Below are 19,574 nucleotides of genomic sequence, written 5' to 3'. Positions count from 1 at the left end.
TATTTAATGAATTACTTAATTATTTACACTATTTGAATTGCCTTTTTTAATGTATTTTGACGACAATATTATTTATTGTGAGTTGACTGTATCCTTTTCAATGCACTTCCTCAGTTTTCTTTCAGTCTATCTATTCTCTTTGATCTAGTTTTCTTTGATTTAGATTAATTATACTCCTTTTTTATGGATTGTTGATTGGACATACGAGACAAGTCTTGGACAATCTAATAACTCATTCTTCTCGTTATCCAAAAATATATGAAAATTTTATCTTGAATGCAATTTCTGAATAATTTTACCGTTATGAGTAGTTTAATTGCAATTACTCACAAAACATGGATCCGATATTTTTAATTGAATATACATTTTCACTTTCATTTGTATAATATATTTAAATAGTGAAGAATTATATGAAGATGGATTTTATTGTGTTTGATGTTAAGTGTGTATATTTAATGAATTAGGTATTACTACTCTCTCGTGTTTATTATGTGTCTCATATTGACTGGACACCAAGAAAAATAGAGGAATATAATTCCAAATTTTGATTTGCAAATACTCATCTAATTATTGTTCTCTTTAAGAAATGGTCCGTCTTAATTCTAAGAAATAGCGTTACTATTTTGACGACAATATATAATACTTATTATTGATTGTGAGTTGACTACATCATTTTTAATGCACTTCCTCAGTTTTCTTTTAGTCTATCTATTCTCTTTGATCTAGTTTTCTTTGAGTGCACTCAGGTTCATCATCAGTTAGGAAACAACGGGAAATGATAACCTATGGCAAATTTGTGTGTATGTATTAGGAGATGGATTAGGATTTGCCGTAGGTTATCCTTTGCGAGAAACCAGATGGGAAGGTGTGAGAAACGAAAGACATGATTGGCTAGCTATATTACACGATCCCATGTAATAATCAAACGTTTCATCAATATATTATTTTTCGTCTGATAAATCATAGTACATGATTTCCCCCAAATCCGAAAATATAGAATAGTTCAGAATTTTGATATAATCGACGATTTTCAAAAGTTAGCAATTGACCAGATATTGATTGAACTTGATGGTCAACAATTTTTTCAAAAAATTTAAAACTTAGTATTATAATTAAAATGACGGTTACAAAAGTGGTAAAACGTGAATAATGTACCGCTATATATATAACACAAAAATAATTAATTAAGATTACTCGATCCTATACCCTACAAATCCTCCCTAACCTAAATTTAGAATGTCCCTTCCACGACTGGCCGTTAATTCAGTTATTCCCACCATAAAAAAAGCACACCAAAACTCCCATCTCCGAACAAATGTCCAAACCCAGGCATCACATCGAGAGAGAGAGAGAGCAAAAGGGGGAAGTGTAGAGAGAGAGAGAAAAGTCACTAGATCTGAGTCCTGCTCTCATCAGTTCGACTCATGAATCATGATCCTATCAAACTAATATTTCTCTAAGAATCTGTTCATTAATTCATTCAAACAAAATGCCGATCGAGCTCGTGAAGTGGCTCCTCGAGCAGCCTATCGAGTCCTTCCCCGACGCACTCCGCACCGCGGTCCTCGAGTGGGTCATGATCGTCCTCCTCTTCGTCGACGGCCTCATCGCCTTCTTCTCCAACGAGTTCGCCCACCTCTTCGGCCTCCGCACCCCCTGCCTCCTCTGCACCCGCATCGACCACGTCCTTGTCCAACGCACCGCTAGCTTCTACTACAACGACTCCATCTGCGACATCCACAAGCGCGACGTGTCGTCCCTCGGCTACTGTAGCGTCCACCGGAAGCTCTCCGACATCCGATCCATGTGCCAGGTTGATACAAATAAATCAAATCAAATCAAATCAAATCAAATCAAATCCTAAGGAATAAAAATCATAAGATAATGCTAAATACTACTTTGTCCCATCTAATGTGAAGCGTTTATTTTTTACACGAAATTTTATGCAGTGTCGTTTTATAATTTAAGTAGAGAGTCACTTTAAATGGGACAGAAGGAGTATATAAAGATTTTCAGCTTACGTCATGCACAAAATAAATAAATATATCCATACCGCAGACCTGCAGCGTCTCGTTTGCCACGGAGAAGGATTCCGACTGCGACAAGTATAAGACGGTCGCCGATATCCTGAACAAGGATATTGATCGCATCGTGGACGACGAGAGGCGGACGATGCTCAGGCGGCTGAAGAAGGATGACGGCGACGTCGGTGGTGATGACAGGTCTGGTCCGAATTCGTGGTGCTCTTGCTGCGGGGAGCCGCTGAAGATGAGGGCGTCGAAGAAGTTTTTGAGGAATTTGTCGACGATATCTCTAGCTCCTGCGCCGTCCCCGAGGATGTCGACCAGAAACGACGAGCTCCGGGCAATGGAGACGTCGTCTCCGCGGATGTCGTGGCTGACGAACAGGAACGATGATCTCCGGCGGATAGAGACGCCGCGGTCGAGGTACACTGAGCTTAAGTTCACGTCCAACGTCGAGTTGGACGCTCCACAGAATGACGCTGATAATCAAGGTAAGACATTAACCAATAAGATGATAGACGTATTGTTAGTGGAAAATAAGTCAGGTAACTTACCAATAAATGGAACGAGACTAGTTTTTGTAGACGATCAAAATGGAAAAAACATGGCTATTGATAATGACGAGTTGCAGCTAGCAAAGAGGACATTCGAGCTGCAATAACGCCATTCTTGCAAGACTCGAAGGATCAAGGCGAAGATCTAAACAGAACTCCGAATTTCATGAGAGCAAACAAGTATTTCGGGGAGCCGTTCGATCCAGCTCAAGAGAGTCCTAGATGGCTGAATCTGAGCAGGAGCAGCAAGAAACTGAATTTCGACAAAGTCGACACTCTTGTCGAGCCCCTCGACATAAGCCCTCTCAACGAGGTCGACAGCGACGTTCTCAACCGTCTCAAGAAGCAAGCCCATCTCGACCAAGACACCTTGATGGCGGTGTACGTGGAGCTGGACAAGGAGAGGAGTGCTGCAGCTGTGGCCGCCAACAACGCGATGGCTATGATCACTCGGATCCAGCAGGAGAAGGCGGCTATCCAGATGGAGGCCTTGCAGTACCAGCGGATGATGGAGGAGCAGGCGGAGTACGACGAGGAGGCCTTGGAGCTCATGAGGGACATGCTCATCAAGAAGGAGGATGATGTCAAGGCTCTCAGCTCTGAGCTCGATGTCTACCGGGTGAAATATGGGACGATCAACAAGTATGGTAGCGACATTTGTGAAGTTGACGCGGATGATGATTTCCCGGAGATGAAGTCTCAGTCGTCGGGTTTTAGTGGGAGGTTGTCAGATTGTAATGGTTTGGATGGAGGTGAGCAGAGAGAGTGCGAGGATCCTTCTCAGGGCCATATGGAGGGAGAGTCGTCGTTGGATTTTGAGGGGGAGCGGTCGTATCTTCTCGGTCTTTTGACTGATCTGGAGAAGAAGATGATTTCAGATAGAGAATCGAGTTTCGCAGAGATGGAGGCAATCAAGAATGATGATCAAGACAAAGGTATGTGTACAAGCAAGATTGTTTTTTGGGCAAATTGCCAAACAAATCATGAAAGATGCTCAAGTTCTGGTCCATCCCACACTTTCCAAAAACTAAATTATGAATCACGAATTTTGCAATTATCACATCCCGGCTCCTTTCTGAAAAAATACGCGATGATGTGGCAGCTGATTTAAACACGTCACCCCCATATAAACATGTATCACCCTAGGGAAGAGAGTTAACATTCATAACATTTCCACGTGTTTAAAACCAGCTGTCACGTCATCGCGCATTTCGTCGGAAAGAAGACAAATGCGATGATTGTGAAAATTACAAACTTCATGATTTATAATTCAGTTCTTGAAAAGTGTGGGACGGACCAGAATTGGACCATCTTTCGTGACTCATATGGGGATTTTCCCTTTTGGTTAATTATGTCACTTAAACTGAAACAATGATATGTTTGTAGAAGGAGGTCAAAACAAAGCTGTACTTACAAGAGAGGTGTCTATGATCAAGGAGAGGTTGAGAGTGGTTGAAGCAGATAGTGGCTTCTTGAAGCATGCAGCTAAGACCATCCAGATAGGAGAGGAAGGTGCTAAGCTTTTGATGGAGATAGCCGAGCACCTCCGCGCGATTAGGCAAGGCGCGAATCCTCTCACCCCCAAAGTGGATGCATGAACCTGAGTCATGTAGGTAGAAACATATAGGGAAATATATCGATCATTTATAATAATATAACACTTAAATCCTTTTCTTGCCTTTTACAGTTCCTTTCCCTTCTGTTTTCCATTACTTTCCTCCATGTTAGATCGTACGTACCTGATTGCTCGTGGCTCAGCAGCACAGGTGAAGTTGCAACAGAGCTTTTCAGTCCGATTCAAGAATCTTGGTGCAATGGATGACATGTTCAGGTCACAGACGCTCTACTTGCAGGCCAGACGAGCCAGAAAGCCGACTCAGAAGGAAGCTTTTCCTTCTGACCATGATGGAAATATACTCTGATGATGATAGGAAGTATGCAAAGTTTATGTTTTACGTGCTTTAGAAGTCAGTCGTCTGTGTATCGATGAATGAAGACTTAGATATTGAAGAAGAGCATGTAAAAGTTGAAGGCAGTTTAGCTTTCTTTAAGCTAGAGAACAGAAACGGACTTAATCTTTCTATATTTATGTGTAATATTGAATCACTGCAAAAAAATGGAACTCGTTCAAGAACTTAGGTAGCCTGGTCATAAACTTGAGAAATTTGTTTAAAATGTGTAGGTAAAATCAGTTCAACTATCCATGATCTACGTTTCTACATGCGTTATACCCATAAAAGGCCTTCAACAATAGCAAAATAAGTATACGGCTGCAACGCAAGTAGTATATCCTAATTAGTAGAGAGCACGATCGTAGATAAGTAAGGGGCGATACAGCCCGGCACCTGAAAAGGAAAGGAAAGCAACGGCTCAAAATGAAGTTTAGAAGATACTCCTATACTAATGATTGTTGCATCAAAATTTCAAGAACTGAGAAGCTGGATCTACCTGGCAATGGAGGTGTTTTATCGTGATGCTCGACATGGGAATCTCATAAGGAGGGTGAGAAGCCAATGCATGAGAAAGTTCTTTAATCGTGGAGATAATTGTATCACTTGGAAAGCATTGCTTAAAGTATGCCATTAGTCGCAGATCCCGTTGAAGACGTGCATCCTTTCGCATTGGCGCCCTGAAAGTTAGTTAGTAGGGATTAAGCATACCGACACATTTTGAATAGATAAGAGTACAATTGAACTTCAAAACAGGCTGAGTTCGGGTAAGATGAATAACCAACTCTCTCATGTCCAAAATCAAGAAGACGAGAAGCGTACATTGAAGTTAAATGGTTCTGAGGAGGAGCATTGATCTCAATGATAGTTGTGGCAGCATCAGCATCGCCCTCGTCTAACCAAAATGGCCCATCTGGTAAGTTCCTTGCAAGAACCGATCTTTGAAGCTTAACCACATGTGTGACAGATATATATCTTAGCATTTCCACCAGAATCTCATAACCGATACCTGGAACAGTAACTATAGAATGTTGCTATGTGCTAGAAGCAGCAGTTATAACGGAAACATCAGGACTTTTATTTTGCGGAAGAAAACAGAAGAACAAACCTTTTACCCAGCCCGGGGTATTTATGACGAGTGGTAGCCCTGCACCCTGGATTTCTGTTTCCATATAGTGATCGTAAAGGGCCTTAATATAAGTCAGATAAGTTGTTGGGTCTCTTTTAGAGGATATGTCACCAAAGAAAAAGCACCTGACATTATATTCAAAAGTAAATAAACTCATAACGCTGCGTTGCTATATAATAGAGAAATTCATCTTCAGGAGGCTAAATACGAACCTATATCAACACATAACATGATTTCGATGCATGTGAACAGTATGATAAGAATCCGTGACTGTGAGTCTAAACAGCCAAAGTACTATACTAGAGAAGTTTGGATTCACATATAAAACAAATTAAAAACATTATATATGTCAAATGATCCTCATAAGTAACTTCATAGTTGTAACTCATATCATTCATGTCTAGTTTTTTCGACACAAAACATCAGAAGAGCAAGATGCAACTTCCATAGAGGCCAGCATTTTTTTTGAATTGAACCAACTTAGCAAAAACAATATATACAATGTTGTATCCAAAATGAATGAAAAAAGAACACATGCTTCACTCAATACAAAATAGTACGAATGGAACTAAAGCACCATACCTTGCAGGAGTTTTCACGCATGGAATCGTCAAATCTAACACCGAACATTGAGACAGTTATGAGAATAAAGTTACTCCAAACAACCACTTCACTCAAGAGCAAAAAACAAACATCATAACATAAAGTTACAAAAACAAACTACCTGGAGTTATCTTGTCAATAACAGTCAGTGCTAGAAGACCAGGCGGAGTAAACTCCGTCTGCCCCACATCAGTATCAAGAAAAGCCACTCTTTTGCGCCTGAAAACGATCTCAATAGTCCAAAACAGTATGAATCAAGAAGTCCCACATGGCTTAAATTTCTTACAAGTCACAATGTAATTGTGAATCAAACAATATGAATCAAGCATCCTCTCTCACAAGTCACAATGTCATTTTGTATACATAAATTTCTCACAATAATCCTAAAATGACCACTACCTCTGATATTCCAGATTACACTAACATATAAGCAAGAATATTGCCAATTTCCAGCTTCTAACTTCCACCAAAGTGCAACTTACAATCCCATCATATAACATCAAGAACCCATACAAAAACCGAAAAAAAGACAGTAACTTTGCAATCCATAAAAGAGTGAGTATACCTCTGGAGAAGCACATTAACGAGGTGGCGGGAGAAAGTTGTTTTGCCGCTGTTTTTGGGGCCGCAGACAAAAGCAATAGGAAAAGAAACAGAGCCACAGGCTATCACGTCGGCTGCTGTCGACCATTCATTGGGAATAAAGATTTTTGGTGAAGGGCTCTCCGTTTCTGCAGCTGCCGCCATGCTTGACAAGTGACGATGATTTCTCTCTCCCCCTTACTTCTCTCTCTCGTTAAGCCCGTTTGCGGTGGCAGCTGGAGCCGGCGGCGGCGTGTGTCGAACTTGAAATTAAATTAAAATAAAAAAATATGCCGTTTTATATAAATTAAACTTTAATCATTTATTATTGAATTTTAATAAATACAAAATCGATTAAACAATCAAAACAACTTTTCATTTTCAATTTTCAGAAAATCTATTGAAAATTATTCTATTATAACACTGTTATAATAGAATAATACTTACAATTAGTATTATTATGAATTTATGATTTAAATTTTAAAATTATTTAATATTTTGTTAATGAATTATAGTAGTATAAACAAAAAAAAATAAAAAAAATTATAGTAGTATAAACACACATTCTCAATTTCAGACACACACTAATATAAATAGATACACACATCTGCAGAGAAAGAGACTTACAGATAGACACACAATTTTAAAAACACAGCTTGACTGCACAGCAAAGACACTCCAACCCATCATCAATTCATCTCTTTCGGCATCAATCCGCCAATCCAATCAATCGGAATCACTAATTATGGAGCTGCAGAACACTGTCAAAGAAGCCCTAAACGCGCTCTACCACCATCCCGACGACGCCGTCCGGATGCAGGCCGATCGCTGGCTTCAGGATTTTCAGCGCACGATTGATGCTTGGCAGGTGATTCCCTCTGTTTTTTAATGTTTTAACTGATTGCCGGATTTTTAGTGGCTTTATTGGTTGTTGATTTGGGGTAGAGGATTTGGAGTGTTGATTCGGATTAAGTAAAGAGTGGTTTTGACCTCGGATTTGATAGGTTAATCTGTTTCAATCTCGTGAGGAGTAACATTGATGTTTTTCAGCTGAATATTTTGGGGTTTGAATTTGAATTCGAAGTACTCCTTCGACTAGTATGTAGTTCTGTTTTGCGATCGAGTCTCGGTTTATTAGCTCGAATGGATGCATTTGGTAGTCAGAAGTTGCTGAGGCTTCTGTCGATGCATGGTAGGGTGTGATAGTTTACTTATCAAGTATGGATTTGTGGCATTTGTGATTTTGGCATGTTTTTAGATATTGTACTGAATGCCAAAAAGCTATGCTTCATATGCTTTTTAAGGAAATGTGTTACTTGCTAGTGCATTGTGGTTTCATGTTGTCTTTTAGGTGTAGGGCAGCTTATTTTTGCTCAAAACACTTGGAGAGTCTTGGTCTTTGTTATATTAGGTGTGTACTATACTACTACTATATAGATATGCAGACTATCACCAGTTGTTGGTGCAAAGTAGTCAAGATATCGCTAGAAAAAGTGAAATTAATGTGATGATTGTGATCCCTTCTACTTCTTTGTTACCTCTTCTTATTCTAGCATTTTTCCTATGAAACATCAAGGGCAGCAATGTTTCTCACTTTCTGGTTCTTGTCACTGAAAATTAGACCTGTTCACATGTGAATAGGTGGCGGATAATTTGCTTCATGATACTTCCAGCAACATAGAAACTTCAGTATTCTGCTCTCAAACTCTCAGAAGCAAGGTACTTAGTTCCTTCTTTTTTTGGTTAGAATCAAGATTCTACTTAGCATTTACTCCTTGTTAGTTAGTTCTTTATAAAACCACCATTGGTATGCCAAGATAATTTATAAGTGTTCTCTTGTGGAAGCAGGTGCAGCGTGATTTTGAAGAACTACCATCTGAAGCTTTTCGTCCGCTACGTATTTCTCTAAATGTAAGGATGTACTATTAGCTTGTGCTGTTTTGATCCATCTCATTCTTCCACAGTGTAATCCGTTTTCAATTTTCTCTCTTTCCTGAAAATATGTAGCTGTAGCTAAGAGCTTTAGTCGGTATCATTCAATTTTTTGTGCAGTCTTTCATTCATTGATTGATTTTATGTCTGCGATGCTACATCTATTATGGGAACAACCTTTATCAAAGCCATGATATTATCCTGTGTTATAATTTTGTATCTACTTTATGCAGACTTTACTGAAATCATTTCACAAGGGACCTCCTAAAGTTAGGACTCAGGTAAATCTTTGTTACTTCAATTTGTTCAATACTTCAATACGTCTTCATTCAAAGAAGGCTAAATGTCGGGAGATATAGATTAGTCTTGCAGTTGCTGCATTGGCTATTCATGTACCAGCAGAAGACTGGGGAGATGGTGGTATTTTAAACTGGATAAGAGATGAGATGAACTCACACCCTGAATGCATACCAAGTTTTCTGGAACTTCTGAGAGTCTTACCTGAGGTAAGTGTAAATACAAATATTGAGAAATCAGTTATTTCTCGTCTCTCTCTCTCAGACACACACATCCGCAATGTTATTTAATTGGAAGATGGAATTAACCATCATAACAGTAAACTGAAAGAGAATATGCAGATTGGCAAAAGTCAGGCTCTTTTACAGATATTATATGGTAATTCAATGACCGGCACATAAAAAATGGTTACACTCTTCAGTTTTGTTTTGATTCATGTTGTTAATGTAATATGTAATCTTTAATGTATACCAAAGAACACCCAGTCAATCCCTTAAGCTCAAGGGTGTTATAGCAGCCCTGTGATGCGTATTTGTTAAAAATATCTAATTGAATTTTGGGATTTCTTGCTGTTGGAACTGTTTTATTTTTATTACTTGTGTGAAGCATGTGTGTGTGTGTGATTGTGTTTTCACAGGCGTGGCTGTTTATCTAATTTGTATCCACCCAAAGCAGCCTATCATGAAACCATTCTTAGTTTAGTATTTGCTTTGGCTGGATAAGCTTTATATTTTAGATAAGTTGAATTAAACTTTAGTGAATCTGATAATATATCTGAAGTTAATTTCATCTTTTTTATTGGTTTCAGAATAAATGGCTAACAACAATTTCCTTAAATCCAGGAAGTTTTCAACTACAAAATAGCAGTTCGTCCTGATAGGCGCCGGATTTTTGAAAATGAGCTTGCTGCTGGGATGGAGATTGCTCTTAATGTCTTCACCGCTTGCTTGAATATAAATGGATTGTCGGAACAGGTATGCTATATAATTTGATGTGCTGTCATGAAGTTCATATTTGTGGGTTTGTTATAAATCCTTAAAATATTGAACTATTTGTATATTGCTTTTTTGAAAGTCTTTGTGTCTTTGGCATAAAACTGTTGTTGTCCTTTCTAAATTCATACAACTTGGCAGGCACTTGAGGCTTTTGCTTCATGGCTACGGCTAAGGCACAGGTATTCACTTCTTTTACATATATAAACTGGAACTTCATTCTCGTAGGTATACTTGTTGCTTGCATTTTCTGATATTATCGGATAAAGAATAGTATGCTCTATCATCATGGACCTTAGTATATCTCACTTTACCACAGTTGAGTCAAATGAATGGCTTTTAGGGCAGCAATATATGAATATTTGTTTCTGAAGCATGCTTCTTCTCGATGTGGTACATGCAATCAAAAGCAGCTTGTCTTTTCAATGGATCTGTGAATTACTACATGCACCTTAAGTTCAGTAGCAGGAGCCTGCTATCTAATGTAAATTTTTCATGCAATCTAATAAACTTAACAATAACATTTTACAAAATCATAATTATGAAAGCATTGAAAATATTTAATACATTTAATGTTAGTATTGATTGACACATAGTGAATTTATATTAGTGGCTTGTGTGAGGAAATGGTAGTTGGTATTTGAATGTATGTATAGAAGGGGGTTGCGCACGATGCAGCCTCTATGGGGGCTGTGGCCCGGGAAACCGCCAACCCCAACCTGCTGAGGGGGAGTTTCTGATTAGGAAGGGTTGTAGCCTCCTCCCCCATCCTCTCACCTGATTCCACCACTGATAAATTCACTTATTGGTTCCAGGATTCCAGCTTCAGCTCTGGCTTCACATCCGTTGGTGCACACAGCTCTCTCAGGCTTGAATAGTGATATACTGTCCGAAGCATCTGTTAATGGTTTGTGAAAGTTACATGCTAATTCTTTCATCGCATTCGTAATACAACACTCTTCAATCTTTGTAGTTCTCTTCCTAAGCATTTTTTATAGACCTCTATCATGTTCATTCTGATGGAACTCAGTTAAAGTAGATAGACATACAGTCTTTGTTCCCCAGAGTTTTGGCTGGTTTATCTAGTGCTAAGTCACAGGGAAATGATTTTCTTAATGGAGGTGAACTTCTATGTTAAATGTAAGAATAAGTGGCTGATAGTTTTAACAATGAAAACTTAAAATCAAAGTGATGGCTTGCCCAAAAGAGAAATTTTTTTTATATATGAAATGAATACTAGTTTCCTTATTGGATTTATATACAGGGTATAGTATCTTGGGTTCTGTATAAGTATGGCATTTTTGGATTATTATGGGTATGATTCAAATTCAACAAAACTAAAAGATAGCTGTCATATTTAGTGGGGGAAGCTGATTCAAGTAGCTCTTGAATGGCCTCAACACTTATGAGTGTGGCCCAGTTAAGTTTTGTGGTTGCTATCGGCGGTAGAATTCAAAGATTCGGATTTCTGTCAGATTACTCTCTCTCTCTCTCTCTCTCTCTATTGCATGTTTATCCAGTTGATACTTATGTTCTTTAGGATCATCACCAATGCTATATACAATATTAAGGATGCTTACCTTGATCCAATCTCTACCTGCAGTTATTTCTGAATTGATTCACTATACAACAGTGAGAAACCTTGATGAAGTTGCTTCTCAGATGCCTTTAATTCAAGTACTTGTGCCTAGGATTATGAATCTGAAGCCTCAACTTAGAGATTCATCCAAGGTATTACATAAGCAGGCTTTACTTTTTTTTTTCTTCTCCATTTTGAGTATTGTGTTTATTCCATTCAGATCTGTCATTGTATTTTTCAAAGATGATGCCCGTATACATGAAGTCATTTCATCACTTTGTAAACCCATTTAGATGCTTGAAAGTTGTGCTGTGTTTCATAGTTGGTGCTGTCGTTTATATGCTCATTTTCAAAATACTGTTAGACTTCTAGAAATTATCTTCGTGTGTCCATTGCTATTCACATTTTACACAAATCTTGACATGGTACTGATCTAGTTGTTGACATAACATAGTATTGGTTGGAAATCTTAGACAATAATAGGCTGGAAGTGATCAGGTGAAAGGTTGGAGTTTGAGTTTTCTGGCTTGAGCCTCCAATTGGAAGTTGTATCAGAAGGTCTGAGTTTCTTCCAGCAAAAGTTAGAGTTCCATTAGATTTCTACCTCGTATTAGCCTCGCAATCTGCAAACTAACAAGAAGTGCAAAATGAAGAACCACGTCTAGCAACTAAGGTTTATTATCAGAAATTGGGAGACTGGACCAGTTTGCTTGACCCCAGCAGGTTAGCCTTGGGTGGGAAATTATGTGCATCTAGTCTTCCTTTCGAACCATTCCTCACCATTAATTCTTCTTAGAAGAAACAGGAGGGACATCTAGTCCTCCTGATGTACTTCTGCATCATGTCACTCGTATTAAGTCGTGGTTCTTATGAAATTGTCTTGCACAGTGACAATGTTAGCATGGAGGAGTGGTGCCTATGGTTGTGATTTTGTGAAATGGTAATGAAAGTTACTAATGTAAATTCAACAAATGGTTCCAAGGTAGTTTTAGATGTTACTCATGAGTTTCATATAAGGTTCCTCGGAATCTGGATTGAAACAATAAGCATGTAAAAGCAAGTGGAATTTGATAAATAGTATAACCTAGAGTTGGTCTAGGCTCCAGTGGAAACCATTTTTTTTGCTATTTATATTAGATTTATTTTGTGGAAAGAACATGGGATGGGACTAGATTCAACATGTCATATATGTATGTGTATGTATGATAAGTCTGCTAGAGATAATAAGATAAACATTAAATATTTGCATTCCAAGCTCAAAGCCATCTTTATACTCTCTTCTGTGCGGTTATATATGATATTTCTATATGACAACTGTTCACCACTGATCTCAGGATGAGGAGGATGTGAAGGCTGTTGCTCGCTTATTTGCTGACATGGGAGATGCATACGTTGAATTAATTGCTACTGGTATATAGCCTGCAAGCCTTGCAACCTTCTACAAACTTGGTTTCTTTTAAATTTAGTAATACTTATGCGGGGTTTTACATATATGCTTAATTAGTTTGTATCTTAGTGAGGATATTATTACCCTTGCTTCTTGTACAACAGGGACACGTCTTACAATAAAAAGTAACTTTTCTCTTCAGGTTCTGATGAATCAATGGTGATTGTGCAAGCACTACTTGAAGCTACTTCACATCCAGAATTTGATATTGCTTCAATGACCTTTAACTTTTGGCATAGTCTTCAAATGCTAATAAGTGAGAGGTGCTGACATTTTCTTTCTAAGGTTATGTATGTGCGCTAGATCATTATATGACTGTATAATTTCTAATGGTGTAGGAGTAATCCTCTTCAACATGGTCATGAACAATCTTCTGAACCTGAGAAATCCCCTCAGTTGCTGGCGTTCCGTTCATCGTATGAAGCACTTGTTTCCTTGGTGAGGCTTTTTTTATGGTCTTTACATAGTTTTAGGTTTTGCATCAAGATTAAGTTTCTTCTAATACAAAATGGAACTGTTTGCAACTTTGCATAGTTCCTTAAGAATGCTAAAGGAGAGGAGCATTTTGTTCTTCACTAGTAATATTATTTTTCCTAAATAAATAAGAGCATAACATGGTATACAAAATGTCTTGGTGTTTTTTCCCCATTTTCTTTGAGATAAAATTAATACATTCCAAAGACCATTGCTGTAATTGTCTGACCATCATAATGATATCTGGAGGATATGACTCTGGCCTCCTTGTTTACAGATTCCCAAGTATTTACGAATGTGGTTGCTAGTTTTTAAGGCTAACTACTTTTATTAATAATGATTTCTTTTATGATTTAGCTGTTATTTATTTCTCTCTCAGGTTAGTGTCAAAGTTGAATATCCCCAGGATTATGCTGATCTTTCAAGAGAGGACCAGAAAGATTTTAAGCAAACCAGATATGGTACATTTGCCGTTCGATCTGATAATGGTTGGCTGCATGTATCTACATAATCTTAAATGATGTATGTAGTTTATATAAATATTTAACGAACTGTCAAATACGATACACATAGAAGAAATATTTTGTTTATTGCCTTGGAACTAGGCATATTTTTCAGGGATGGGGAGTATTAGTTAGCCATTTCAGAATGCCTTCTGCATTTGAAGGATACAGAATTATTTAATGTACACGTGACTTGTATGCTTTATCTTCATAGCCTTGTTTTTGTCTAGATGTCAACATTATAGGTCTTCCCCCTCCCACTAGACTTTTTGAGGTGACAAGTATTAAGATCTAACATTTTTTGTGGTTTTCACAAAACTATCATGCTGGCAGCTGTTGCGGATGTCCTCATTGATGCAGCTCTAGTTTTAGGTGGTGATGCTACACTGAAGATTCTTTACATGAAGCTTATTGAGGTACATGTAATCTCGTTAATGCTGTATAGATACCTGTCTGTCAACCCTTTAAAATTCTGTAACAAATTAATTAAGGCATAAAGCAGCATTTGAAGCCATTATAAATTCTTGTTGTATGATCACTCATCTTCTATATATTTTGCTCACGATGGAAAAGAAGTCAAAGGCTACGTAATAAGTTCTTATGATGTGCCGAACACCATACTCTATACATATATAAGCGATATAATGGCACAGTTCTGGTTCCAGCTTATGATGGAAAAGATATTGGAGATCTACCGGTTGTGAGTTGTACTCAACTACACATTGATATCTTGTTTCCCCAAATATTAGGAACAACTCATAATCATTGTATGCAATACAAATAACTTCCCTTATGGTTTGTAAATGTACTCCTGACTTCTTGTAGCTTTCACACTCTAATTACTTTGATATAAACTGCAATATGTAATAAATACATGTTGAACCCAATTTCTGGAATGAAACATGATAGAAAGATCTGAAAAAAAAGAGACAGTGGGTAAAATGTTAATTAATACTGGAATTGAAAGGCTACAGTTTAAGGCTTCACCATAGGCCCACTACTTCGACCCCAGGCTCACTGGGGAGATTGGGCCCCACTCTGAAGACTACCAACATAATTATCATATAATATTACATATCATGAAATTATTTGAATTCAAAACATTGTTAGTACATGAATTTATCAATGATGTCTCATTTCCCCTTTTAATTTATGCATAGGCTGTTAGAAATTGCGGGCAGGTCCAGCAAACTGATTGGCGTCCAGCAGAAGCGGCTTTATATAGTATACGAGCAATATCCGATTATGTATCTAATACTGAAGGAGATGTGATGCCTCAGGTTTGAATATTCTCCCATATCAGGCTGTCAATTTATAAAACTAGCTAGCTCTGCTTCACATTTTTTGTGGTGTTTCCCATTGATCAATGTATTTCCTAGTTATTGATCGGACAAAATTTCCTTTTAGTCCTTTGGCCTCATGCATTAATTTGTTTTGATGTCTAACTATGTTCATTGTTCAACACTTTACCAATTCAGACATATCAAACATGTTTTGTTTTGTCAGATCATGAATTTACTTCCTCAACTTCCTCATCAACCACAGCTGCTGCAGACAGGTAATGGTTTTGTATGTTCTAAAATCCACGAGAACATCCTTTTCTCTCTCAAAATGTTTTCATTACTTCCTCATCAGGGAGTAGTTTTGACACGGTGTTCTCGAGTTACTTATTTATGTTTTTTTGGTATCTTTGTTCAGTATGCTATGTAATTGGGGCTTACTCAAAATGGCTCGATACTGCACCAAGTGGACCTTCATTCTTGTCGCCTCTTATAAATATTCTTGTTAGCGGTATGAGTATATCAGAGGACACTGCAGCTGCAGCTGCTGTGGCTTTTCGTCATATATGTGACGGTAAATAGTCTTGCTTGCTTAGCTTCTCATGTTTGTTTCCTGACTAGTACTAATAGTTTACAGCTAAAACTAACATTCAATGTTTTTTAAGCATCTAATTTCATGCTTTATGGTTTAATTCTTGTAATATCTCAGATATTGTTATTTCTCTCTTCAACAAACTGTGCTCTTCTTCGTCTCTAGTAGGGTATCTCTGGGTGATGGTCCTACTCTTTATGAGATTACATAATAACAAGGAATTTGTTGTTCTAGGAGTAAAATGTCAAGCATTTTTTTTTCTTGAATAGGGGCTTCTTATATATTCTATCTATGTCCATTATTTCTTACCTTATTGCTTTCTTGCCACAAAATTTTATACCTTTGTTACTGGGCTTTGCGATAGCTATAGTTTACTTGAACTCTGCCTATATTTTGTTTTGGCTGTAGACTGCAAGAAAAAACTATGTGGGTCCTTGGATGGTCTTTTTCAAATATACCAAGGGGCAATGATTGGAGAAGGTCCTTTCAAGGTTTCTGCAGAAGACTCGTTGCATCTAGTCGAGGCTCTTAGGTATTAATGATTTTTATGACTTGCATAAAGTGGCTGGTATTTTGTGTTGTGTTAACTTATTTCGATAATCTTTATCCACAGTATGGTCGTCACGGAACTTCCTTCGGAACATGCTAAGAAAGCCTTGGAGGCACTATGCTTGCCCACTGTTGCTCCTTTACAGGTTAGTATTGTCTTAAGGAATCAGGCTTGTTTTGATACGTGGTTGACTGGTTGAGTACTTTGCATGGTCTATAAGCAGGACATCATCAATCAAGGCCCTTTAGTACTGGGACAGAAGCCTGCTCGAGATTTAACTGTTCATATAGACCGATTAGCAAATATATTTAGGTAGCAACATATATCTGTATCGGTTATATTAGGCGTACCTTTTTATGAAGTTCAACTTATAATTATGCAACTTCAGACATGCGAATCATCCAGAGGCTGTTGCAGATGCTGTTCAAAGACTCTGGCCAATCTTCAAATCAATCTTTGATATGTTAGTGCTACATCTGCTGATTTGATAAATACTTAATAGTTAAATTATATTGCCTTGGGTACTTGATTCAAGATAAGTTTGAGCTCAAATATTTGTGCTGCAGTCGTTCTTGGGACATGCGAACTATGGAATCTCTTTGTCGAGCGTGCAAAAATGCGGTAAGATTTCTGAACTATGGAATTTTGATGACGGGTTATTTCAAAGGTTCTCACCATTTGCTCTTTGAGTATTATTGCCCTCACTATCAACTATGGTAAATGGGGATAATAGAATTTAAGACAAGGGGCCAAAGGGAACCAATTCTATTCATGGTGCTTGGTATGTTAGTTTTGGAATCACTATAACTCGACAATTACTCCCTTGATTAGTTACCCTTGGATTAATCAACTTGATTTCCATTGTAATTAACCTTCTCAGCCATACACCCATACCCATAGTTGTTCCAGTTGAAGCACCCTTTTAGGGTGTTTAACATGACATGATACCATGATTAATCTACTCAGCACGGTATGGCCATATGACCATGCATACAGATCATATCTTCTCTATCGTGCTGGCAGTACTTCTCTTGTAATTCTAAGACCTCCAACAATGTTATTTTTTTTTATAACATGATTGAACCCTTATTGCCTTTTTGCCATAGTAGTCATTCTTCTTTCATTGGACTGCCCGCAGAAGATAGCATTCAAATAGTATTCGAAAGGAATGTAATCCAATTTCGATTTTAGTTTCCAGTGTCAGTATGTCACTTTTATGGGAGTCTTCCTGATAAGAAATTTCTCTTCCAGGTGAGGACCTCTAAAACTCTTATGGGGGTTACAGTTGGTGTAATACTCGAAGAGATACAAGCTTTGTACAAACAACATCAGCAACCTTGTTTCCTCTATCTCTCTAGTGAAGTTATTAAGGTTCGTATTCCTGGTTCTTTCTGGGTCAATATATTGCTTGATAAGTATTCCTGTTCTGATTAACTTATATTTGAATCCTTTTCTCTAGATATTTGGTTCAGATCCATCTTGTACAAACTATTTGACAATCTTGATTGAATCTCTTTTCAACCATACAACATCTGTGCTTACAAAAGTTCAGGTAATATCTCTGGTTAATAACTGTCAGCCGTTAGTTGACATTGTGAAATGTTTTCCTGATGCTATTACCAATGTGGCAGGACTTCTCTTCCCGACCCGACCTGGTAGATGATTGTTTTTTATTAGCATCAAGATGCATCCGTTATTGTCCGCAATTATTCTTTACATCTCCTGTATTCCCCTGCTTGGTGGACTGTTCTATGATTGGCATCACCGTGCAGCATAGGTTCTCCCTCTCTTTCTCTCTATCAAATAGTACTCCCTCCGCCCCTATGTAGTAGAGGCGTTTCATTTTGAGCACTCGTTTTGGAAAAACTATAATAAATAGTTAAAGTGGTGAGAAATTAAAGTAAAAAAGAGAATAATATAGTTAAGAGTCTTCTCTATATTATTCTTTCTCTTATTTTACATTTTCTCTATTTTAATTATTTATTATCATATTTCCAAAACCGGGTGCTGAAAATGAAACGCCTCTACTACAGAGGGACGGAGGGAGTAAAATTTAGTATTTTCTTATGTTCTGAAACGACAAGCATGCTTTTGATGAAATACAATAAGGATTGAAATTGTCACATTTCACACTGCAGGGAGGCCTCCAATTCCATACTAAATTTCCTATCAGATGTTTTCGATCTTGCAAATTCCACTCAGGGGAAGCCTTATGTACCCATCCGGGACAATGTGATTATTCCAAGAGGAGCTGTCATCACCAGAGTTCTTATAGCTGCTCTAACAGGAGCACTTCCAAGTTCACGACTAGAAACGGTTATATCCCTGACCCCTCAATAGATAAATGCTACCATGATAGAGGCTTCCATTTGCTATGTTGAACACTTCAATTTTCATTTGCAATAGGTAACCTACACGCTTCTAGCTATTACACGAGCCTACAGTTCAAAGGCGTTAGAGTGGGCAAAAGATGCCATTTCCTTAATTCCATCAAACGCGGTGACAGACGTGGAAAGGTCAAGATTCCTGCAAGCTTTGTCAGATGCGATGTCTGGTGCAGCTGTAAACGGCCTGACGACTCCAATCGAAGAATTATCCGAGGTCTGTAGACGTAATAGATCCGTTCAAGAGATTGTTCAAGGAGCTTTGAGGCCTCTCGAACTGAACATGGTTGCTGTATCATAGTTGGTGAGTGACAGAGAAGGGCTATTTTTTTCTCTGCCCTTGTCTTCGGTTTCGGTTGAGGCAACCTTTTTGTTTCACTTCCATCTTTGTATATTGTTCATTTGCCATTTCATATAGTTTGAATGAGGGTGAGAGGTTGTGTTGTTGTGTTTTATTTTCAAAGATGAAACATAATCTATTTATTGTGAAGGATAGCTTTAATATGGCAGACGGTTGTCTCTGGTTTGATCAATTTTTGGGAGTAAAATCACTTTATTATAAATTTGGTTCATGTCTGAATTCTTGTTAATGGCAGCTTCATTTTCACATTTTGATGCATTTCAGCAACAGTATCACTGAGTTGAGTTCTTATAAATTTGCTGCTTAAATCTCATCACTTGGTTTAGATTTCTAACAATACAA

At 37.8% G+C, this 19,574-nt stretch overlaps 3 protein-coding genes across 5 annotated transcripts; 2 read left to right on the top strand and 1 right to left on the bottom strand.

The window, feature by feature from the left end:
• Positions 1-1,583: 1,583 nt before the first annotated feature.
• Positions 1,584-4,371, top strand: LOC121781748 (probable myosin-binding protein 5; the record flags this gene model as incomplete). Its single annotated transcript, XM_042179440.1, has 5 exons — positions 1,584-1,797; positions 2,054-2,515; positions 2,650-3,513; positions 3,965-4,187; positions 4,266-4,371. Coding segments are annotated over 4 exons (1,752 nt in total), but the record flags the coding sequence as incomplete, so codon positions are not given.
• Positions 4,372-4,818: 447 nt separating this feature from the next.
• Positions 4,819-7,091, bottom strand: LOC121781152 (polynucleotide 5'-hydroxyl-kinase NOL9-like). Of its 2 annotated transcripts, XM_042178856.1 has the most exons (8): positions 6,825-7,091; positions 6,381-6,478; positions 6,239-6,272; positions 5,636-5,781; positions 5,537-5,548; positions 5,350-5,440; positions 5,027-5,207; positions 4,819-4,923 (listed from the first exon to the last, which is right to left on the bottom strand). In XM_042178856.1, the coding sequence occupies exons 1-8, from the start codon at positions 7,004-7,006 to the stop codon at positions 4,870-4,872; spliced, it is 798 nt and encodes a 265-aa protein (XP_042034790.1). In that variant the 5' UTR covers positions 7,007-7,091; the 3' UTR covers positions 4,819-4,869. The 2 variants fall into 2 exon arrangements, with proteins under 2 accessions (XP_042034790.1, XP_042034789.1); XM_042178855.1 differs by lacking the exon at positions 5,537-5,548 and having other exon boundaries at positions 5,350-5,536.
• Positions 7,092-7,455: 364 nt separating this feature from the next.
• Positions 7,456-19,434, top strand: LOC121782488 (transportin MOS14-like). Of its 2 annotated transcripts, XM_042180352.1 has the most exons (27): positions 7,456-7,709; positions 8,483-8,560; positions 8,690-8,752; positions 9,007-9,054; positions 9,133-9,279; positions 9,913-10,044; positions 10,204-10,244; positions 10,878-10,969; positions 11,666-11,793; positions 12,976-13,051; positions 13,231-13,351; positions 13,427-13,526; positions 13,942-14,023; positions 14,399-14,481; positions 15,226-15,345; positions 15,572-15,623; positions 15,764-15,919; positions 16,346-16,469; positions 16,551-16,632; positions 16,711-16,799; positions 16,876-16,950; positions 17,054-17,108; positions 17,739-17,858; positions 17,947-18,039; positions 18,119-18,264; positions 18,626-18,803; positions 18,894-19,434. In XM_042180352.1, exons 1-27 carry the CDS (start codon positions 7,587-7,589, stop codon positions 19,170-19,172), a joined length of 2,883 nt encoding a protein of 960 aa, XP_042036286.1. In that variant the 5' UTR covers positions 7,456-7,586; the 3' UTR covers positions 19,173-19,434. The 2 variants fall into 2 exon arrangements, with proteins under 2 accessions (XP_042036286.1, XP_042036288.1); XM_042180354.1 differs by lacking the exons at positions 7,456-7,709; positions 8,483-8,560 and having other exon boundaries at positions 8,691-8,752; positions 9,138-9,279.
• The last annotated feature ends 140 nt before the right edge of the window (positions 19,435-19,574 follow it).

This window comes from Salvia splendens, chromosome 20 (assembly GCF_004379255.2).
Source record: "Salvia splendens isolate huo1 chromosome 20, SspV2, whole genome shotgun sequence".
Lineage (NCBI taxonomy): Eukaryota > Viridiplantae > Streptophyta > Magnoliopsida > Lamiales > Lamiaceae > Salvia > Salvia splendens.
Note: the sequence above shows the minus strand (reverse complement) of the source record. Positions and strands in the feature narration are given on the sequence as shown.